The sequence below is a fragment of the Dermacentor silvarum genome, chromosome 2, assembly GCF_013339745.2.
Source record: "Dermacentor silvarum isolate Dsil-2018 chromosome 2, BIME_Dsil_1.4, whole genome shotgun sequence".
NCBI classification, from domain to species: domain Eukaryota; kingdom Metazoa; phylum Arthropoda; class Arachnida; order Ixodida; family Ixodidae; genus Dermacentor; species Dermacentor silvarum.
In genome coordinates this window covers 127,353,711-127,377,403 of record NC_051155.1, presented here as the reverse complement: position 1 = coordinate 127,377,403, position 23,693 = coordinate 127,353,711, and the positions used below count along the sequence as shown (strand labels likewise).

The 23,693-nt window shown below is 42.8% G+C and overlaps 1 protein-coding gene across 1 annotated transcript in view; it reads right to left on the bottom strand.

The window, feature by feature from the left end:
- The window catches only part of LOC119441747 (dedicator of cytokinesis protein 9), a 122,898-nt gene that overhangs the window by 18,122 nt on the left and 81,083 nt on the right, over window positions 1–23,693 (bottom strand). The window contains exons 31-43 of the mRNA XM_037706355.2: window positions 22,730–22,798; window positions 18,439–18,622; window positions 17,551–17,669; window positions 15,857–15,923; window positions 15,666–15,719; window positions 14,344–14,456; window positions 12,368–12,624; window positions 11,465–11,521; window positions 8,833–8,958; window positions 8,298–8,418; window positions 7,295–7,503; window positions 4,315–4,372; window positions 3,061–3,422 (exon numbers count right to left, since the gene is read on the bottom strand). Coding sequence (XP_037562283.1) covers window positions 3,061–3,422; window positions 4,315–4,372; window positions 7,295–7,503; window positions 8,298–8,418; window positions 8,833–8,958; window positions 11,465–11,521; window positions 12,368–12,624; window positions 14,344–14,456; window positions 15,666–15,719; window positions 15,857–15,923; window positions 17,551–17,669; window positions 18,439–18,622; window positions 22,730–22,798 — 1,796 coding nt within the window. The remainder of the gene's footprint in view (window positions 1–3,060; window positions 3,423–4,314; window positions 4,373–7,294; window positions 7,504–8,297; window positions 8,419–8,832; window positions 8,959–11,464; window positions 11,522–12,367; window positions 12,625–14,343; window positions 14,457–15,665; window positions 15,720–15,856; window positions 15,924–17,550; window positions 17,670–18,438; window positions 18,623–22,729; window positions 22,799–23,693) is intronic.

Here is a 23,693-nt window from a genome sequence, read left to right as displayed (position 1 = left end):
GTTTGATTGCACCACGCAAGCAATTTTTGGTTCAACTTTCCTTTAAAAGCAGGCTACGGTTATTGATTGAAAATGTTCCTAGGGCGAGCCGAAAATAGGCATTTTTGATGAGAGATGACGCATTCAATGCATTCACCATCCCCTAAGCTCCACCGGGATGAACGCTGTCACGCTGCGACTAAAAGGGTAGCTATCGGAGTCACTATAGAATCAGGTGCGTACATGCTGACTGATCAAATTCGAATTATCCGGCAAAGGCCAATTTTTGGATCGAACTAATGCAAGTTTTAGCCCATAGAAATGCATGGGCGCCAGCCACAACCTTCGGTAGGGACTGAATTAACTGAAAAATTGAATTAACCAGAGTCTAACGGAAGTCTACTGTGCATAGGAGTCAATGGCCTGTAGGTCAGGACCGCAAGAATGTAACATATCAGCCGGGAAAACGAAACGCAACAGCAAGGAACGCATCATTGGGGTTCCACTGTAGTAGCATGCCTCGACTCTGATATCGCTGTTTAGTTCTTGCATGACACATTTTCGAGGTGTCAGATGTAACAGATTGTTATTATGTTGCAAGTATTGTAGCTTCGTGTGTAGCAGGCTCATTATAAAAAGCACACAACACAGGTAAACATGTTCTGGCATTGTCCTTCTCACCACTGATCGATCCAGAACCTACAACAGCCTTTTTCCATTTGTTTTCCATATATTTTCCGTATATTTTGTTTCAATTGAGTCGTGTATCCCATGCTTTAATATCTTCGGACAGGTGTACCTACATGAATAAATTATAAACAAAATACACCATACAAGTTATAGGCAGGATGCTGTAAGTGCAATTTGATTTGATGACAGCCGATTGTAATCACCTCTACTGCTAACCCTCATGTGTCATTTTGCTTTCAGGGCACGAGTTCACCCAATAAGCAGCTTGGTAATTTACATCAATAATTTCCGTCTATTCCTGTCTGCGCAATGTAACTTCACTTCCATGTGACAGTGACAAGAAAGCACGTAATGGACGTATACAGTTAAACCTGGATATAAGGAAATTGACAAATTCCCGAAAAAACTTCGTTATAAAGAGGATTTCGTTATATGCAGGTTCGGCACGAAAATTCGAAAAATAAACGTTTACCGTATTTACGCGACTCTAACGTGCTATCAATTGTAACGCGCACCCGTTTTCCGTTTTCCTCGAAGCACTCATCCTCGGAATGTCACACCAAGTACCGGATGCGTGGACGCGTGTCGTTTCGCACAAGCGTGAGGCATCGGAAACGAAGAGCGAGCAGTCACGATGGCGTCGTAGCGTCGTATAGTGTTACAGTAGAACCTCGCTGTTACGTTCCCGGGGGCTGCGTTTTCCCGGCTGTTACATCGTTTTCGACCGGTCCCGGCACAGCTCCCTTAGAACTCAACTGCATTGGTAACCCCGCTGTTGCGCCGCAACTGAGGGACCGTTCCCGCATCATACGTTGCGAACTGCCACCCCGCGCCGGCCCGAGCGGCCATTTTGACTTTTCATGCCACTTGGTTCGGTGGCTTGACGATGGCATTGGCCGCCCAAAGTGCCGGGGGCGACAACTATGACGTATTTTCGGTTTCCGCCAGCAAAAGTACTGCCCTTGAGATCCGTATTTGGTATATAAAGATGGTGTCCATGACGTGTTGTGGCCCTAAAATTGGTTTTGGCTCATAGATATTCCGTATATAAGGGTACGGCCACGCTAGCGGCAAAAAACGCGCGCGTCATGCAGCGAGCGGCAAGTTGCCGCGCGTGAGCCCCTTGCCGCACGGCAGCGCGATAAGATCTCCCGCGCTCTCCGAACGGGCGAGCTAGAGTGCCTCGATCGAGGCACCCTAGGGTGAGCAACACCGCGAGCGCTCGTTGTTTCATGCGAGAGACGACGATCGTCGCTTGAAAACCTGGCGCAGACCGGCGGCGTTCCGGTTGTGATGGCTCTGTGACGTCACCCTCGTCGCTCTTGATTGGTTCTGCATCTCGCGGCACGCGGCATTTGCCGCAGAACCCATTTCGCGCAGCACGCCCGCAAGACCCCCGATTCCTGCCGCTTTCGCTGCGCGCGGCATGACGCATTGCCGCGCATTTCTGACGCGCGTTTTTGCTGCGTGTTCTTGCTGCTAGCATGGCCATACCCTAAAGTCCAAGGGCGATAACGCAGTCGCCGCGCGCCATATGCTATATGTGCGAGTGAAATCGTGCGAGGGGAGCCGACAACCTCGTCTAAATCTCGCGCGCGCAAGAAAAGCAGGGAGCAAGCGCGCCTTCTTCCGTTGCGCTCGAGGCACCGGCGAAGGAGTGAGGGGGGAGGGATAGCGGGGCGGCGCGCGGCGCGCAGGCCGTATCTTGAAAGCGATCTGCGTTAGGGCAGAGTCTAGCAGTGTAGGTGCGTCGGCGGCTCGTAGCTTTCTGCGTGCTGTGTATTCTCGGCGCTCAGTTTGCGTTGAAGCGATAGGCACCAGCACGAAGGTCAGTTCGCTCGCTTCTCCCGCAGCGCTTCCACACACCGCCAGCGTTTGACAGCGCGTGTCTGCGCTCATCGAGTCTGATGTGCCAAAGCGTGTACCGGCGCGTCGGCAACATCAGCTGGAAAAGGAGAGAGTGCCGGCTTGGCGGGCTAGGCCAGCTGCAGCAAGCGGCAGGATCAGATTCGAATGAAGGGAGGGGGAAAGGTCACGCCCGCGGCGGCAAGATCGCCGGGTCGAGGAATGCAGGGCCGCCTCGCACATGCACGCACGCACACGTGCGCTCGCTTAGCATTCAATCGCGGCAGAGAAGGTGCTTCCGGTTGCTGCTCGCGCAAAAATGACAAAATTTGGGGCGAAATCTCTAGGTGGTCGGAGGGGGAAATTCGTTATATCGAGGGCGTCTCTCGCTGCCACTTCGTTACGTAGAGGTCTCAAATACACGTGCTTCTATGGAGTAATGGCGGGGAATCGAAAAACTTCGTTATATCCAGGAATTCGTTATATGGAGGTTCGTTATAAGCAGGTTTAACTGTAATGAGAAACATGGTGGAGAAATAAACATGCCTTTCCGAAGAAGACGACGCGGTAATAAGTGCCCAGGAGGCGTTTCCCCGTGCAGTTGACTTCGAGGATCTTGTTGTAGCCCTGGTGCAGAGTCTTGTAGCAGCGTGCGAGAGCAGCATAGTTGCGTCGCCGCTCGTAGATGGGCACCAACAGCCGATATATGTCAGCCATTGCTTCGTAGCGCTCGGCCAGCTGAAGAGTCTCGACACACTGCTCCAGCCGTTCAACCAAGGACTCTTCCGTCTGCTGGAAGTCTTGCTGTTGCCCAGCCGTGGCTGCAGCGTCTTCTCGGATGTGCGACTCGTCGCGCACCACATTTGGCGATGCGTTTTTAAAGGCCAAGCAGCCCTCAGGGAACACCTCTGCATTAATTATAGCAAATAGCAGCATATTTACTTGACAATGCCAACATACATTCACAAACATGCAATAAGTGAACCAGTCACTTTATTGTTATGATTCCTTAGCGTAATGTGCGTAGAGAATGCTCAATAGTTGGCAAACTTCTGCAGCGCGTCAAATACAGAAAACACAAAAAGAATGGACACCCAAAGCAATGATGTGGGTGCCTGTTGTCAGTGTTTACTGCACTGCAAAACTTTGGTAATATACAGCACAAAGTAGCTCAGCACTCAACTCTGGTGAACTCCATTATTAGCAGCACCATGCAGACATAATCAAGAGGGGTAGCACATGACACATTCTCACTGCTATCAACCAAACATCTTAACGAAAATATTTTTAAAAATACACGTCATATATAAATCCATAATTAAGCTCAAGCAGCTTGCCCCATTTCCAACCATCTCAACACTCGGTGATTGAGTCTGCTGAAGAATTGTGTTTTGGTGTTGAACAGTTATGTCCTGTATTTCAGTGTGCTGACCACTGCATTTCTGGCTGCCAGAGATAACACTTATAACTATTAGGCACACTGTTTTATCCAAAATGTTCTCTTACCCTTGAGTGGTTACGAAATGCCTCAAGTGGTCATTAACATACAGTACTTCACAGGCCTGTACAACAAATAACCCTAGGCGCTAAGAAGCACCAAGAGGAGCTATGTTAAGGCTCTTTCCTCATAGTATTGAATGATTCAGACCGAGATATTCTGCTTACAAGGCATAAGGGACCATGTTTAAAGAGGATGTAGTGATTTAAGCCACTTGTGGTCTACAGTAAAAGGATGGAAGGAAAATGCAAATAGAATACAAAAGAAAGGTTGCACTGTGAAGTCATAATGCCAAAGATTACCTTTGTGTCTCAGGTACTCGGCCTCCAATGCAGCCACGTGAATGTAGCATTGTGCTGCCTGCAAGTCAAGAAAGCAGGTGGCTTGACAAACAAAAAACCTTAAAGCTGATAAAGCATCCCAGGTCACTGCATACATTATAACAAAGCACAGACACTACAGCAAACTAATACAGTTTCGTCTGTACTGCACATCAAATATAAAGTAAAAGCTCGATAATTCTATCTCGGTTAAATTTTAAAATGTTTAATTTGTAGAATTTGTGCAGGCCTGTAATCTGCAAAGAAATTATAGCCCAATAACTTGAAAAACCCACGTGCATCCATCCGAATAATTCGTAATTACCGGTTGTGGTCTCCGAGATGGGCATGCTGCGACGAGCTTTCTACTTTGCATATCTCGGAGAAGCTGTTATAAATATGGTGGACATGACATGTTTCCTGCTCCAGTAGTTGCTTCCATCTAGTAACGTTCATTGCTTCGCCATGCTTCTGGCGCTTGCAGTACATAAATGCATGGCGTTAGAGATGGCACTCCAAGAGAGCAGTCGCTGAGGCTGCGATTCTGACACCACCAACTGAGCAAGCTCCGGGTTCTGCAATGGGGGCACTGATAAGCCGTACAGCTGTGCAAAGTGACTATGCTGTGTGGCGGTGCGCATTAAATTTGTGTGCTTCCGCCCGCTACAAAAACGCGAGCCAGAACATCATCATCATCTGTAAACGTGGTGCTCTTGCTTTACCGTTGCTCGTTTTTCCCCAGTGTAACGCATGTGTTGTCTCATTTTCTCCACATATGCCGGCTACGGCGGCCCCATTTCCATGGGGGCAAAATGCGATAACATCTGCGATAACTTAGACTTAGGTGCACATGAAAGAACCCCAGGAGGTCAAAATTGTTCCGGAGTCCCCCATTACGGTGTGCTTATAATAAGATTGTGGTTTTGGCCCGTTCAACCCCATAATTATTTAAATTAATTAAAATAGTTTTCTCCACTGTTGGCATGTTGTGTGCTGACAATCGATGGTACGATTGCCAAGATTCCCGACCGCATGAAAAATCTTGGCCACATGTGCATTTTCACTAGTGCACGAAGGCGGCGACAGGAGTAACAGACTAGACCAACCTATGCTTCGCCTACTACTTGAGCATAGAAGCCAACATGCAGACACTGTCCGCAAACGTAGAAGATGACGTAGGTCATGGCAGGGACGCTCCAATCCCACTCGTGCACCCGCTTTAGTAAGGACTGTTTAATCCTTGAAAATCGTCTGCAGCTTTACCGAGTGTATCAGATGCTGCGCATGATTAGCAGGCTAGAGATCATGACCCTTGGTGCAGTGAACTACCATACCAAGCAATCCCGCATCGATGATTACTTCATGTAGTCCTGCCACACGCATAATAAACATGACATGCTTGTGCTGTGCAGTTCTGCCCTGGATTCTTTCTTCTTTTCGGGTACTTTGAAAATGCACTCAAGTTGAAGGTTTCTCGCGGTACAGTGGACTTAGAATTAATGAGGTTTCACTGGATTCACGTGACAATGCCCACAGCGACTGTATCTACTAGTAGCATCGAGACTTAATTCGATGCCAGTGCAAAGCTCTCTTCTAACCAAAAACTCTTATCTACTGACCAACTTCTGTATTCCTTTTCAAAAAGGAAGGGAGCACACCAATGGGCTCCTCAATGATTTGAGGCCATATTATGAAGGTATGAGAGATGCAGATGTGGGGCAAGGGGAGGTGGCTGGGGGTGGAGGTGTATATGCACAGAGGAACAGATGGGTCATCTAATTCCGAAGGACAGGAACAGTGCAAAGATGGAGCCCAATTTTTCAATGATAGGGCACCAAAAAGATTTTAACACTTCATTAAACTGGCGCTGTTTGTGAAAAGAATACAACAGAATCCTCCATATAACAAATTATTGAATATCATGAAAAAAATCTAAAATGTTTATCGCTGTATCTTGTACCAGTATGCGCACAGCAACAAGATGGATGCACTCATATTACAGCCGACTTCTGCTAAATCAACCCTGAAGGGACTGAACTAAACTGACTGAATTATCCAGTGGGTCAAATTAAACAAGATGCAGAAAAAACACCAATACACACCACTGATTCATTTGACAGAACTTGCCCGGCTCTGACATGCCGTCGAATGAAACGTGGCCACTTTTTATGTATCTAATATAGAAATGACAATAAAGCTCCTAAAAGAAGTAGAAATCCAATGTGCACCCGGTTTTTTAGCAAGAAACATTGCTAGCTAATTGCAGCTGGTTTTCTGAAATCAGCTTTGCCACATGGTTTTTGAAAGTCAGCTTCGCCGCAATACATCAGTGCTACACAGGAAAGCACAGAAACGTTGGAATCGGGTAAAATTGAGTTAGAATCAGGTAAATACCTGTAATCAGACTGTTGTGAGCTACGGTCACTGCTTGAAAATCTTCCTAGGGCAGGCCAAAAATAGGAGTTTTCGGGTAGAGATGATGGGTGTTCAATGCATTCACTGTCCCCTAAATCCCACCGAGACAGGCACTGCCACTACAGGGGTTTCCATTACGGTCACCATAGTGGTCAGGCAGCGTGCTGACTGGTAAAGTTCTGATTATTCAGGGAAGGCCAATTTTAGGATTGAAATAAGTAAAGCTTGGGCCCATAGAAATGCATGGGTGTGGTCAGGACCGTAGGCCGGGATCGAATCACCTGAAAAATTGAATTAACCAGAGTCAAATTAATGGAAGTCTACTGTAGAAACATCCTACTGCTCAAAGCTTCACAGCTTGCAGATCTCCAATGTAATAATTTTGAAACTGTGGTATGTTGTTATGCTGGAAGTTATCACAAGTGGGTGGAGGAATCGATCAGTAGTTACATTAGCACATTTTCTTTACATCTTGTCGATGTATCCGTGCCTAACTCTACATGAGGTTTTCAAAGTGCAGTTCTGAGCCAAAGATAAGATGGCCCACCTCGGTGTAGCTGCCATTCTTGAGGTGGTAGGCTGCCATGCTCTCGAGCCAGGTCTTGCGTAGGGCTGGTGTAGCTGAATAGCTGTTGGCCAAACTGTGCTGCAAGTCCACCAGCATCTCGGGATCATTCTCATGTTCACGCATCTGTGTCGTCGCCATGAGCACCGTCCTTATCTTCTTGGTCAGCTCCTTGACCTCGCTCGGGAATACTGCAAAGACAGGTGCAGATATCTAGCCTCCAACCTTTTCTTAAGGTGTCTGGGAGTTCAGCAAAGCAGTACACATAACAAGGCATAACAAGAGCAGCTCGTGCACCAGTGTGGCAATGTGAGAAATGTGTTCACACTTCCCGAGATATTAAAGCATGAAAAGTGTAGCGTACAAAATGATGAAAAGATGGGCACTGTTCAGAAGCTAACGTGCCCTTTGGGCCAAGTTTTAACTAAGTTTGCATTTAGTACACACGCATTTACACATTCTATCAACTTTCTACTCGAGGACAGTGATAAGACTGAAACGTACAAAATTAATGAAAATTTATAAAATCTATATAAAAAAAAGCCTTGTATCAAGTTCAGGATTTAGCAGGTTTTACACATGACAGCACATCCAGACAAAATTCTTTTAGTCTCAAAACATTAACCACAAAGGGTCCATGTGAAGAGTGCAGGTGTTTGACAATACAACATGGAATTTGCTATGAAAGAAACCACATGCCACAAACACACAGTATTTGGTTGAAGCTTTATGAATAATGCACTCCTCATACCCAAGCTTCATTTCTCAGTTTTGCAGCCACCAAAGTCCACTGTGCTAGCAAAAGAGCTAAAATCCTGGATTATACACATTGCACATGTGAGATTAAAGTCTGGTTCACCAGTGGCTTGCATACTTTCAGAAGGTCAACCAGATGATCTGGCTGCATGGTTGGCTGTAGCAGCAGTTGCAAAACATGCAGCTTTGACCAAATCCTCTATGTAAGTTTTTATAACAGATTCAATACCTGTTCTTTGCATGGCTTTGTCACCAGATGCATAATTGTTGATAATGGACAGGCTCTCCTGGAACCTCGCTGTGTTCAGCCCAATCACTTCACCCAGTAATCTTGAAACAGAAACTATCAACTGAAAAGAAAAAAAGAGAGAATAATAAAGTTATACCAGACTGAAAGAGAATGAAAGCGATCTGATGATTGTGATATCGTGACATCGGCAAAATAGTGAAGTAGTGCTAGTCAAGTAATCAAACAGTATGCATATTATTGAAACTCATAAATCAGCATGAGGCAAGATTTCATAAACAGCTCTCTTTCGTATGAGTAGTCATTAGCATTCTAACTGCTGCTCTTCACAGAAGAGCAATGCGGCTTAACTGTCACTGCACCCTATTCAGTATTGCCGTGATGTGGCACTACAATCCAAACTTCATACATTAACTGGAATATCAATTTTGTACTATAACTTCTTAACTTCTAGCGCAGGTGATGCAGGTACAATTATCAAGGCTGTACACAAAGTGACAACATGCATAGTGCATACCTGTAGGTGCACCCTGGTGAGTCCCTGCCTTCGGGTGAACTCAAAGTTGCTTCGCATCAGCAGGTACAGCAGGGCACACGCTTCATTGCGAACAGTCGACAACTTTGAGTTGCAGCAGCGGAGGAGCTGCAGAGGAGAAACACGACACGCTCAATACGTGCCAAAAGCCTGACAGACAGAGTGACACGGCTGCGTGTGATGCTGCGATTATTATACAATCAAGTTGCATTTAATCAAACATTGTAAATTCAGCTAGATAGAAGGAGTTTCATGAAAGAGTCTTCAGAGAACCCATTTGCTTAACAGAAGTTCCTGCGCCTCTCATTTGTCAGTTAATTTGGTCTCACTAGGCAATATGGTAGTCTTGTGGTTAGCCGAGATGGTAGAGTGAGTGACCACCCCAGAAATGTTCAGGGTTCAATCCTTGGAACAGGACAAAATTTTCTTCAATACTGAAACTGTCTTCCTTTGTAACTCAGAGCTATTAATGCGTGGATGACAATTTTTCTCGTTCAGAAAACTCTCTCAACGATGTGAATTCCTGCAGAACTTATTTTCTTTATAATCGGCACTACTGGCAATCATACAGGCATGGGCTGCGAAAACAAAATGACAGTTTTTTTTTTTGTTGTTAGTGTTAGTTTTGTGAAGGGCACAAGTCATGGCTTGCGCACTTGCTGGCTAGACAAGGCACACAGCAATGGACAGCGGTAGTGTAGTATTCATGAATGAGGCAGTGTACTTGAATGGTTTGCACTATTAGCTGCATTATCAGCAAATGTTAATGACCCGGAGGGTCACCAAGATTTCAAGGTCATAAGTCGCATAAACCAAGGCCACAGAACACGACTCACAGCCCCCTCATGATTCACATAGTCCGAAAACAGGCATCTAATTCTTGTGGTTCATGCTTGCACCTTTTGTGAATAACACCACTAGTTATTAGCAGGCATCATGTATGTTACTGCTGGCCAAAACTCGCCTACTACTATATTACAGACCTGACCTTTGCATATGAGCAGCAGGGCTCTTAATGTAGCTGTAACATCTTGGAGTTTTGCCATATGTGAGAAAATAAAACTACCAATTACATCAACAATTCCTGTGCCCTTGATCACACACAGAACAGATACCGTTAAAAAGCACTGCCAAAAAGGTGGCTGCATTGCAAAACTTTGTAGCTACGACACTATAGAAAACTTTAGGATAGAGAATTCACGAAAGCCCTGCTGACAACAGGTAAGGAAAGTAAATGCCAAAATTTAATGGCCTCATATAACAAATCTAGCATGGGAACTACATAATATTAATTTTACATGTCCTTCACAGAATGCCTGTTTTTGAACGTTGGTTGGAAATGCCATAGACGTCCTTATCTGGAATGAAATAGCCAAACTGCTTCAATTATCTATGAATTGTTTTTGTCTCGCATGGTGTATAAATAGGGTTGTTCGTTTCCGGGTTTTGTAGTTTTTTAATTTCGGAGGGTAAAAATCGTGTGTTATTTTTCAAGCAGATAATCGTGGAGAAATCGGGTTTCCTGTGGAAGCATTCCAAAATTCGGTTTTTCGGGCTAAATTTACAAATGTACTAAATAATGCACTAGATCAGTTTTTTTTCTTTATTTTTAAATCGAAAGGTATCCAGAGCTCCTGAATGCTAACACGTTAAAACTAGGGATCTGTTTCAAGCTGGTAATCAGGGGCACATCAGGGTTTTCTAACACATACTATGAAGTTCGGTGTATGTTGTGAAATTAATAAGTAAGAATGACAGTAAAGAATGTTGATAACTTCTAGGAAACGAAACATTTTATTCACGAAAAGCTGGTCATCAATTTTTTACACATCCTTGTTAAAATTTATTATCATCTGCATGCACAATATTTCGGTGTCCATCTGAGACCTCTCCGATCTTTGAACGTACCTCAGCTGAGAGAAAGTTCTCTGGACATCAGAGCTTCCATTAGCTAGGCACAACAATGTCAGTGCAGCATTTGCCAGCCTGGGGTAGCGAGCAGTAGAGTCATGACAATACTCAATGAGTTCGACAGCTGTGTTAGTGGGGCTTGCTTCCAGCAAGTACGTGGTTAAACTCGTCGTGAAGTGAATCCACGTCATCGGTCACGGAAATGAAGAGAGGTCGATAGTTAATAAGTTCATATGTGGTTTTAGAATTCGGTGAGAAATCGGATTTAACCCGATTTTCCTGAAACACGCTCGGAATGTAAAAATCGGGTAAAATCTGGTTTTACCTGAAAACGAACAACCCTATGTATAAAGGGAAGGATTTTATGTGTAGCTCCTTTATAAGTGTGTGTAAAATGTTAAAAAAAAACACGGAAAATTCATGCACAGTACAAAGCCATACTGCATGGCCACCACAAATCAAAGATCAGTACAGTTCAAGTACTCTAATGCAGCTTTACAAAATTGCATGACAAACTGACAAAACAGAAAAATTTCCCTCATCAAGTGTTCTACTCTCAAGATTTAAGAAAGAAAAGTGAAGCAGGCCAGACATAGCATCTGCTTTCCAGCAGTTCGAACACAGAGAAAACGCACATCACTTCTGAAAAATTAAGTGCAAGAACAAAGAAATAAAAGAGACGTGAACACAGCTCAGTGCTTACCTCAAAGCACAACTTTCCACAAAGGAAGGCATCGCCTTGGAAGAGAGCAACAGGAAACTGGAAACAGAACAATGTACAACTTAAATAAGAGAATGGCTGCTGAGACAAGCAAGAGTTATGCACCCGTAAAGAACCATTTGTATTTCACATTAAAGAATAAAGAAGTAGAGATAAAACAGCTGTGCTAAGTAACATAAACGGTTTCACTTTGTCATGTACACTACAGCACATGTAACAGTTGGTAAATGTCCACTGCAGCAAAACATTCTTTCTGAGCCTCAAATTTTTGCTCATTAAGGAGCTCACATGCTTTGACAATACCTGCAGTCAAGTGTACTTAGGGAAGAACTTTAAAATAGCCTCAGCCAAATTTCACAATGTTTGTATTCAATGTCTCTGAAGCTCACTGACCTTTTACCCATTTTGCACTTTTAAAAGCTGTCCTCTCTTCAGATGTTGGTTATGCAGTCATAAACAGCTGAACAAAGGAAAACTGACAAGCGTTGATGTTTGGTCTTGTTGGTAAGACATACCAAAGAATTTTTAACCGCAGTGACATAATGGGACAAGCAAGTGGACGCACACAAGCACTTGTGTGTCCACTTGCTTGTCCCCCCATCTGGCACTGCACTTAAACAACCTTAAACAGGAAAGCCGCTTCTGCTTTAGTGCCCTCCTTCTATCTTTAAATTGCTGTAGTTGGCTCCTTATTTGTTTCAATTGAATAGGCACTGCAGTAGCAAACTAAGTATATCTGTCACATTTGTCCCCTGAATGATAGCAGCAGTAACTGTAAAGTTAAATCTGCGGGAGTTACCACTTTTTTCTGCCAATCACAAGACAAGCACTCAGTACCCTCGAACGGAAAACACAGGACATGAATGACAAACAGCGAACGCAAACCTTGTTGATGAAAGCTCGCAGGGCTGCAAAGAGGTGTCGCAGCAAGTTCTCAGACTGGCCCACTTCGAGGAATGAGAGGTAGATGTCGAAAAGGCGCCGCATGGTCGGGTTGTCACCGTCGTTGAACAGCAGCGAGTCCTTGAAGCGCCCGCAGTACAGTCCCAGGACATCGAGGGTGATGAGGCCAACCTCGGTGGCCATGTTCGCCTCTAGCAGCGCTCGGTAGAAGCTGTCCCCGTCGACCTCACTGCCGTTCTCTGTGGGCATGGGAAGAAACAGGCACAGTGATGAGAATGAAAAAAAAAAAAAAAAAACAGACACCACATTTTTTAATAAATACAATGAGTACGAGTGAGCCATTTACAGCGATAGTGGTTACGGGTGTTTCCAGCTCTCAAACGTTTCTGTACATCCATCAGACCATTGGTTATACCCCAAAACTAGTTAGTTACCTTCTGCAGAGTGCCTGAGAGAGTGGAGCACATTCGTACTTGTTGCTTTTCTCCAATACGACTGTGAATAGCAGGCATTGAAATCTTCATTAGTGCCAATTAACAGGCCCCTGGGTGAAAAAGTGTTACAGGACCTTGGCCAGGCATAATATCAATGACGCAAGCCCTATCAAGGATTTCTTAGAATTTTTCCTTAACACAGGCTTAGATTCAAGGTTGTGAACAAGCCCTTCGAATCTAGTTTTATCATACTGCCTATCCTCATAATCACTCTTAAAACCCCTCTTCTCCTCCTCTTCCCTTCCCTTTGAGCAGAGTTGAATGCTCGAGGATTGTTACCTCAGGCCAACCTCTCTACATTTCCTCTAACAAATGCTTCCCTCACTCTCTACTTACCATACCCAGCCTTTAGAGTTGTTTCGTGTACCTGCAGGTTGTTTAAATGCTTCTTCAATAGCTGTATCTGTCGCATAGTGCTAACATCAGCAATAAAGATTTATATTACAAGCATATTTATTTTGACTTGTAACTGTTAGCACTAAGCTGGGTTTTATGTCCAGTGTTGTAAGCAGTATCGTAGTAAAAGTGATCACTCCCAAGGGGAGTAATCCAAAGTAACGGGAACCAAGAACAATTTTAATGAAAATTAATGCGTGCACCCACCTTGTAAGCAATGCAACTATACTAGAGTCAAGCAGACGGGCACAACAAACTATATATGTAATATACATGTACTGCTTAAAGCCAGTTAAAAAAAATATGCACATAAAAGGTTGCCAAAGTACAAGTTGAGAGCTGCCATCAACAGCAGAAACCATTTCTCTATTTGGCTTCAATATGTGCATGATTATGCCATAAGAACAAACCTGTTATAGGGTCAAGTAGTAGCAACAAGCCATAAAAACAAGTTGTTGCAAAATCCATGTAGCTATTGGCTTGACAAGTTGTTGGCTTTTGTTATTGACATTGGCTAGTTCAATAGGATATACTCCTAATGATATCGTCAGAACTGTTCCAAATGGAGAAGCATACATGTCATTGGTTTCACATATTGAGGACAGAATGAAGTGAATCTGCGCTGCGTCTTGATAATTTCATGGTCCGTGGCCCTCAACGAGCCTAGAGACAACATACAACAAAAATTGTGACAACGGAGAAGTGTGAACACGCAGCCCAGCCCCTGCCAAGCTGATGACTGATGCTGCACATCAACAGGAGCTGATGGACATCCTGGACATCGCTGAGAGGCGCCTGCATCCAGCCATAGACTTGAAGTAAGCCGACGGTGTTGACAGTCTGTTCCATCACCTATTTCTTCTAACTAAACATTTTTGAAGCACTTTTGATATCACTTCCTTACATCTCAACCTCTCCCACAAGTCAAAGACTTGCAGAACTACCCCATGTGTAGCGGTGGCTTTAAAGAGGGCTGTGATACTGTATTGATGCAATTGCATTTCCTCGAACTCCTGCAAATGTCAGCACAGTTTCAAATAAAGTAATAAAACACAGAGGCTAGCTTACCCATGGCTGCATTCTCACTGTAGGTGCTGTTGCATCGTTGAGTGAATGTAGGCGGAGCCGTCCTCGCAGGCAAAGTCATCGCCTTGGCCTGTGCACTTGAGGACTGCTGATTCCTTGTTTATTTAATGATAAAAGAATGACACAATCAGCCCACTAATCTTGGAGCACACAATATAACTTTGCAATGAAACTTCGTGCTTTGGCCTTCGAGTTGGTGGCAGCACATTGTGATCCTTGTTATCTCCCGTTCTCACATGGCTCACCTCAACACATATTAGTTTGGTGCTACAACTTGACTCAGTAAAGCAGTGTTCCTATAAACACTGGAGGTGATGCATCGTCTCACTGGTCCCACAGCCCCACATTCCTCCGAAAATCTTGATATATCCTGACTGCTCTAATGTAGGCTTATGAATGCTTACTTAAAATAAAACTGACTATTACATTATAGAGAGCAGCAAAAAAAGTGGGATCAAATATGCCCCACTAAAATTAAGACAGAATTCAAAATGCAGTGTAAAAAAAAATAACCTGTGACACTTTAGAAAAAAAAAATTGCTTATCAAAACAAAACATTGCCTTTGGTTGCCCAGAACACATGAGGCTAGATGCTTATCCTACGTTTACAATTTACTAGTTAAAATGCCAAAAACACTGTATGGCTATATGCAAAGGAAGGGTAAGTAGGCCTTGGAACACACTACAAATCAAATTGTATCAAATTATGAGCCTTGCATGCTATTCTGATGAAGATGACCAATATATTAAAGCTACAAGAAGCCACTTGAAACTTTCGTTACGCCTAAAAAACGCTTATGGCACTTGCATACAATGCACTTGCATACAAGTGCATATACCCCTAGTCACTTTATAAAAATTTTTATTTTTGCCTACGCCGCCGATCAGGTCACACTAATCTTTTTGTACACGTGAGCTAAAACCACTGCTTTACAAAGCGGAAAGCATGTACATATACAAGGCATGTTTTGGAAGTAGTATATTAGCTTCCCATCGCTAACGTGACAGATGAATGGCCCTGGCAAGAGAAAAAACTTTTCCCAATGTTTCTTTCTTTCATTTAATTTCTACAGCCATAGCTGTTTACCAGATCCTCCCCCAAGAAAAAAGCAGCGCTTTCTCGTGATGAATGCACCTTTGAAATTGGGTCAAACATCACTGTTATGTTGTTAGTTTTAGTTTTGGTTCTATATGTGCAGGTGCCACTGTTCGTCCTCTGTCTATATGCAATATGCTATGACATTCTTGCACTCCTTGTCCAGGTGTAATGAAATCGTATAAACAGCAAGGTCACGTGCACTTACCGTCCTTTGAGGATGTGCTTCTTTCCCATGTATCTGAACTGATGCAAACAGAGCCTGTGAGAGAGTTCAAAAGAAAAACATAAAAAATTTGTAAACGAAACAAATGGAACTTCCACACAAACAACACTTTTCAGCAGAACACATACACTCTCCTTATGCTTCCGAGATAAAGAAGAAGACGATGAACTTACTCCAGGAGGTGAAAGAAGTCAAGTAAATCACAGTCTCTGCATTGCTGCCACCAGCCAATCAGTAGGTCTGTAAACAAAAAGTATCCATTAGCGCGCTTTAACGCTCGCAATCACTTTTTGCATGACTGTGTAGATGACTATAAATTAGCAAAAAAAGTAAGCGTGCATTCTGATCAACTGCCACACAAGTGAGTGTCTTCTTTATAGCATATGGTCATTTGTGTCGGAATTAAAGCACTAACAAAACAAGCCTATGCAATTAGGCTGCAAGGCCATGTTGCAATGAGCAACACAAATAAAGCCACAAATACATTCATAGGCAGTAATCAAGACCAGCACTAAACATAAGTACACTTATAACACGCATTACATCAGTACTACGGAAATCTCCTATAATCACCAAGCAATAAATAACTACATTAAAGAGGCACAGAAGAAAAAAAAAAACATTAAGCTTAAGGCTGGGAGATGATGCTTATAAAATAGCAGATGGGCAACTTATCAAAAATTAATGCTTGGCATACAAAAAATAAAAAAATAAGAACTATACATAAAATTGAGAGACAGGGAGTAACACAACTTCTGAAATTTCCCCGCTTGTGGCCCACATCTCACTGACTTTGGTGATGACTTGCCATAACTGACGAGACAAGGATCCTTCAAAGTTAAATGCAACTTTAAAATTTTCATAACATAAAAATAAATGTTCTGTAGTTAGGAAACTAAGTCAGTTATTTAAGTACAGTCGGCGTAATTTTAGAAGCCATTTCCTGCACCACAGAAGGAAAGAGGCTGGTGTCGCAGCAGAATATGGCTGATCTTTACAGTGTATTGTCTTGCGCACTCTCATCCCAAAATGCTCACTAGCAAAGAATCCCAAAATGCTCACTAGCAAAGAAATGGCAATTACTTGGACACAGTTACAGGGTTGGTAATTATTTAACTTTCTAATTAGCAGCCTTTAAACAGCACCTAAATAGACGATGCATGCACCTGGTGGTTAATGGATACGATGTAATTCCTAGCATGTCACTTTCAACATTTTACAATGCACTTCAAGCAGTCACAGGCGGTCACTAATCTCGGGTGTCATGCTGAGAAGAGCGCATTCTGCGGCATGCATCACTTGCGGCGAGCTATGTATGGCTGTCTTTTTTTCCCTCCCAGTTTCAGTAGCAAAAACATGAACTTTTGTGAGCACTTCATGAGGCATACGCTTGTAATTCAGAAGTAAAATTTTGCCCAAAGGCTGCACTCTATCTAAACTGTCTGAAACGAGGATTTTTTGATGCTGTAGGCCTTTAAGGATGGAGCGTTGGTTCAAAATGAAAGTCTCCTAATACCATCTACTACGTCCAATTTCTATACTGTGCTGCTGCATTTTACGAGCTCCTGCTACATCACTGCATTATTTAACCACACCTTTTCCCACTTCCAGACTTTGAGGTCTTCCACTAAAGGTCTTTCAACTTCTTATTCTTAAAGCTCTGTCAAAATTACCAAAAGTCACAAAGCCACTATAAAATAGTAAAATATGTTTACACTGATTGACCAGTATTTGCAGCAAACCTGACAAAATTTTCATTGGCATGTATCTACGGCAAAAGCTTGTCATAGAAAGCTTGCCTCAGAATACAGGCAACTGAGCATGAGAGAGAAAGTGTTAAAATGTGACTAAAAGCACATTTACGAACCTTCGTTCAGCTGCTTGATGAGGTAGAGAAAACAGACCAAGAGGTCCTTGATTTCAGAGGGCTCGAACTTGTCGTACCTAACAATGCCTGTGGGGCTTGCAAATGGCAAAGACTGCGACCTGAAGAAAAGAAGAAAAAAAAGTCAAGGTGACATTGCCAACTGCACGAGTATCAAGATAGGCATAGAGGCTGAAAACAAAGAAAATGTGTCCCCAGTAATGTGAGAGTATGACAATCACTCTTAAAAGCTACTGGCTGTTTAGTAATTTGCTTTCTGCTGTTCTATAATCTAGCTACATTGAACATACTTTGCATTGTGAGTGTGCAAATAACTAAATGAATTAATTGTGCAAATGTGCTACAAGGCATGAACCAAAGCACCATGAGATTACAAATAGCCCAAATATACGAAGCGATCTGAATGTATTTCAGTATGTGTACATATTTACAACAAACTTGATACCCGAGTGTGAAGCTGCTTTGGAAATCTATTTGCGTTATCAGAATTTTAGCTTAGCTGAAGTTTAGTGAATCATGGGCACCTAAACAAATGACCACAAACTATTCAGCTTGTGAAGATGTTTGCAGTTTAGTTTGTCTTAGAGAGAACTTACTGCATTATTTTCAGACAGCTCAGTTATTACCTAAAACAATAAGAATTGTTTGGCACTAGTAATTTGTGTAAGTAATTAGACTTGGGTAACATCTCTGCACATCTTTGCACTCTTATGTGCCTAAAACATACACCAAACTGGTCACCACACAATAAGGCTTGAAACACTTTTTCACTCGCTGCCTTTACACAGTAAACCAGAAGCTACCTTTTACACAACACTTGCAGTACGCATGAGGTGCCGGCCCATGCAATGGTGCCATGATCCAGCTCACCTAGCATGACCTTTGCTCACAAGGCTTCCGTCCCGCGTGAAACACTGCGCCGATCCAACGTCGCCATTACGGACGGGTGCGTCAATTTCCTTGGCAGACGAACTGGATGGCGTGGATGATTCGCTTTCCAGCGACGTGCAGGAGCCATTGGTGGCAAATGTGACTCCCATGTGTGGAAGTGGGGCTGCAGCAGAGCAACACAAATAATGAAAAGAAGTTGGGAAAACATAGAGGCAAAAAAAAAGAAAAGAAAACAGGAGTAAGCCATGTGTAGTAGCTTGCCAAGTGCATTCATTTGCAAGGTGCACTCGAGCTGAAAACTGCAACCAAAACAAAGACCAAAGCTTCTCATGTCGTCGCTCCCTGCTTCCGCACCCTTGCTGTGCTTTGCCATAAGCTGTCAGTGCCGAGAAAAATGCGCCATATGCGCAGTGAATTCACATGTACAACCTGACCCTGCATATTAGCCAGCGCCTTCAGTGGCACATAAAGCAAATCTCAGAAAACAATTTTGTTTTACACATTAATGAACAACTTCTCTCCCTGTTCCTCTTTAGTCAAGAATGACACAGCCTCACAACAGAATGGAGCCTGTACATGCAAGAATTTACATTTAGGTGCAGCTTCGTGACAGTGCACTCGCATTGCCCTGAAGCCACACCTGGTGAAACTGTTTGAACATTACACACTCATGCCCTGCACTTGCTGAATTTTTGGTTCGGATTATATGTGCAAAAGATATGACATCTCAGAAAGCAAAAAAAGTGAAAGCATGTATAGCCGAACTGCAATGCAGCAAGGCTTGGCACACATTCATCACTGTTGCATCGAAGGCAGCGTGTTCTGGAAGTTGGAAGGAATGAACATTGGGAGTCATGGATAAAAGCAGGGGAACAACCTCGCTGCCGCTTTGTTATATACTACTCTGCCATCCTGTTAGGCCCAGTGGGCAGTTCAAAAGTAAGCTGCCCATCTGAATGCTTGGAAATACTAACAGAAACAATATTCATTGTGAATAGGAACCAGCGCAATGCTCATACGTGTACCACTGCTTCAGGTGCTTTTTCTTTTAAATATGTTCAATAAACATTGCCCAATTTGCAGCAAAGACTAGACATTTCAGATATTCATTCAGCAATTCAGCTATTTGCAACAGCTGGTCAGCTGTTTACAGTCACAAGTGAGTGAGATCCACTGTTGAATGCAACAATTTTTACCAGCACATCACCACATATGAAAAGAACATAGGAGCCCATGCCCAACAAAAGCTATGTTTAGTAACACTTAGCCTGTTGCCACCTTGCAAAAAATCATTAGTGTAGTAAATATCTAGCAACAATGTCATAACAGAGTTAAGTCTTCCAATGTTCCAATTCTCCTCACTGCTTTTCAAATCACACATTACTTCATGAGGCCAAACTCCAAGAGATTCTGCAGAAAGTTGAAAAATTTTACCTTCTCATGCTAGCTATTACATATGCTGTCTCTACTTTACATTGATTCTAACCACCTGAAATTAGTGTTGGCACACCTGTTAAAATTGCATGCGTTTTCATCCAAATAATGACATTCCACAGGACCAACGTCTAGCGACTCTAACCTGATGTCCATGAATATGTAACAAGTGCATGTTCATTTTACACACCACAGCACAAACACACCACAGCACGAACACGAAGGAATAAGTCAGAAAACAATAAATTTACGCACAAACATGCTCAAAAGCAGCGTCACCACAAACAAAGCATTCACATATCACGCTGCACACTGCCTGTGAAAAGCCATGTGTGCACTCTTAATGGCAGTGATACGTTGTCTCCAAAAGAATAGTCTGGAAATAATTTTTCAGTACGACGGGGGAAGTGAATATTTTACTCGTGACGGACTCCACATATTTGTACAAAATTTGGACCACTGGTGCAAGTGTACATCAGTACCACAGCATAAATGTACGACACACAAACTAGAACATGCAGTTTGGCCAAGAGATGCATTCCTCTGAATTGTCCTAGCTTCAGAGACAGCAGTCAAAAAGTGCATTAAGACGTCTTACTGCTTATTCCACATAAAATGTACATGAAGCTGAAGCTGGGGCTGTTTGCAGCAAAGGTTGGCTGACAAACTTCTTCCTGCCACATTTTGCCGACTTCCAACGTCACTGAAGTTTAGTGCAAAAGCATTCATAGGCTCTCACATATAGCTCAATAGTATAGAAAAACGATAATATAGGCTTTTATCATTTTTTTCAGGAATGTTAGACATTGTATTTCCATAAATTTCCACTGCTACTCAGTTGCATAGCTGTGACTTTGCTTCTAAGATCTTGCTAGGTGTTTCTTTTCCTCTGGTTATTAAAGAAAGCAGCAGTGGATTGTGTTGAAGGGCCACGGAACGTAAGGTGTCATCTGTCACGGACACAAATAAATAACATGATAAAATTTTAGCCGACTTGGCTTGCTCTAGACCAATGAGCAATGTGACTTAACATGTTGCAGTAAAAAGATTTATGCATTTGCTATAAGTTGCCAATAACTCAATGCTTCTCAGCAGAGCAGAATATCAGACGTCACTATCAGCAGCCAAAAAAAGGAAAAAGTGCTCATGAGTTACTCTGACTAAACAAAAGTATCCTTTTAACTTAGGCTACTGGACAAAGAATCCCTCACTTTCCTTTCAAGTGTTAAAGATCTAGTACAACTAATGCTGCTATCTTGGATAAAGGTCTGCATATTTAAAAGCCCTTCCACAGTAAGTGTGCAAGAGCACAAGTATAAATAGCATAAAACGTTAACATCAAAACTTATTTGTGCACAGTTAATTATTGGGTTTCACAATGACTGAGGGTGTATTTGTACATAAGGGTGTTGGTACTCATTGTCTCCAAGACTGTCAAATTCACTGCTGACCGCACATAGGTGACCACACCTGCTGAACACACATATATGAAAACTACAAACAACTGCATAAGAGAAAAACTATCAGCTACAACTTCTACCTACATGGGGCATCAACATGCGAAATACATTGCAATGACTAATCCAGATTTCCAATTTCCTCATAAACATGAACAGCACAAACCTAAAGATCCTCATGCCAATCTTGTTTATTGCACTTTTTATAGGATGTAATGGTTTTCCTTATTATTATTCCATGAAGTAAATCCACTGGGATCGAATGCGAGATTTGCAGATAAAACTAACAAATATATCTAGTTAGTATGTTAATGGCCCAAGCTTAATTATCTTTTGAAGTACAGTGACAATTTCGTATACCATTGTGAAACTCTACAGCAAGTTTTAAAAAAATGAAAATTGTGCTGGTATATCTTGGATACACATATAGAACTAAAAATTTCCAAATAACAAGAACTAAAACTTGAAAAATAAAGCAAAGTTGTTTTTTCCTGTTTATATTGCTGGAAATCTGGACTTTCGCGATATTAATGGCTGGAAATCTGGAGTTTTGCAAAAAATAAATAAGGCATGCAGTTTTAATCTGAATGTATGCACTACAACCATGCACTATTTAGTATCTCTTTACTAATAGTGTTCAAACGAATACAAGTTGCATTTGAGAGCACACTACAAGCACTGCATGAGATTTACGTAGACATATAGACAGTGATATTTTCACTGTGTTCACTTCAATATGTGCTTCAGTGGCCTAACAACATATACTGGCAGCTTCCTTGTTGTACTGCCTCTCACATTTATCTAGCAGGAGCCCTCAGCAAAAGCCTACAGCAATGTTATCTGTCCGTATTTCAGATTTACCCTTTCCATTGCAATAGAGCTCCACAAGGACAAATATATTGGATGGCAGGCAATATCTCCAACAATTTTCTCCCCCTCTATATGTTTTGGAGAATTAACCAAGTCCCCCATATTTCTGCCTCTCTATTAAGCAGTGTGCTTATGTGAGCAAGGAAAACCTTTTGTTTGTACATGTGTTCACTGTACCTAATGCCTAAGGAAATACATAGTACACAACAGCCTAACTCCAGAAAATTAAGAATTACACACGTATAAGTCAAATGTTCCTCAGAACAGGACCTCTTGACGTGATGGATTAGAGGCAGTTTAAAACACCAAATTAGGCATTATTTTGCTAAACATACAAACATAAAAAGCCAAGCCAACAGTGGCAGCAGTGCGTCAACTACAAATGCGCGCAAACAGAAGGAAAAGAAGAAGCCGCTACGTAAAAACAAAAGCCCAAAGTGCACGCTACGAAGAAAGCGAAATGTCTACTGCTGCTGCTGGCCTTGGTGATGACACCGATCGCTACTTACTACTTGAGGAATGCGACAGGCGCCATTTTAGCCAAGCTGTCCTCTTCATTAGAGGAAGCGGTGAGGAGGCTAAAAAGCGTGGCGCAAGTCAGGAAGAGAGAGAAGACAAATGTGGACTTGCTGCGCGTTCCTTGAGAATCGACGAATGTACCAACACAACAGAAATACACATGTACAGGCGCGGCCACTGCTAGTGGGAACAAGGGAGCCCATAGCACTGCTCCGCATAGTGCCGCTACTAACGGCTCAAGAAGCCTTGCGGCGGAGGCGCAATCAAAATGATACGTGGAGTGCCCAGCACGTCGTATGCTACAGTTCCTCCCAAATTTTTGGAGGTCTGCATGCAGCGTTGACAACTCAGAGCGGCGTGTGCACGCAATTGAGATACGAACGCGTGCGAAGATAGGGAGGAACCATGGCAGACAACGTGCCGGGCTATTTGCCTATCTCTTTGATTGCACCTGCACTGAGACTTCACGAGGCGCCAGTGGTGGTGCTACACAGAGTGATGCCACAGGTTGCCATGTTACTGCTAAGGAACACAGCAACCTGTGTGGTTGCGTGGTGTATGTGTATATACAGTGGCTGCACCTGTACATACACATTTAGTGGTGCAAAACTATCAGTAAATTGACTATTGTATCAATAGTGTTTTTAAACTATCGACAGAGTAAAAAAAAGACTATTACTATCGACAGTCCAATCGATAAAATTACAATATTTTGCTGTAGAGCTATCAATGTTCTAACTACTAGCAACTACTACTGAAGAACAATCGATAGTGCTATCGATAGTATTAAAACAGTAATGCTCGGTTCATGCAGTTGGGAAAAGGAAAACAGCGCCAAGTTTATGCTGCGTGTTTACCTGCGGTACAATGCGTGATTTCACATTACCAATAAATCTTTCTTCTTCACTATCGATAGTATTAATAGTATTATCATGTTTTGCATCACTAGTACAC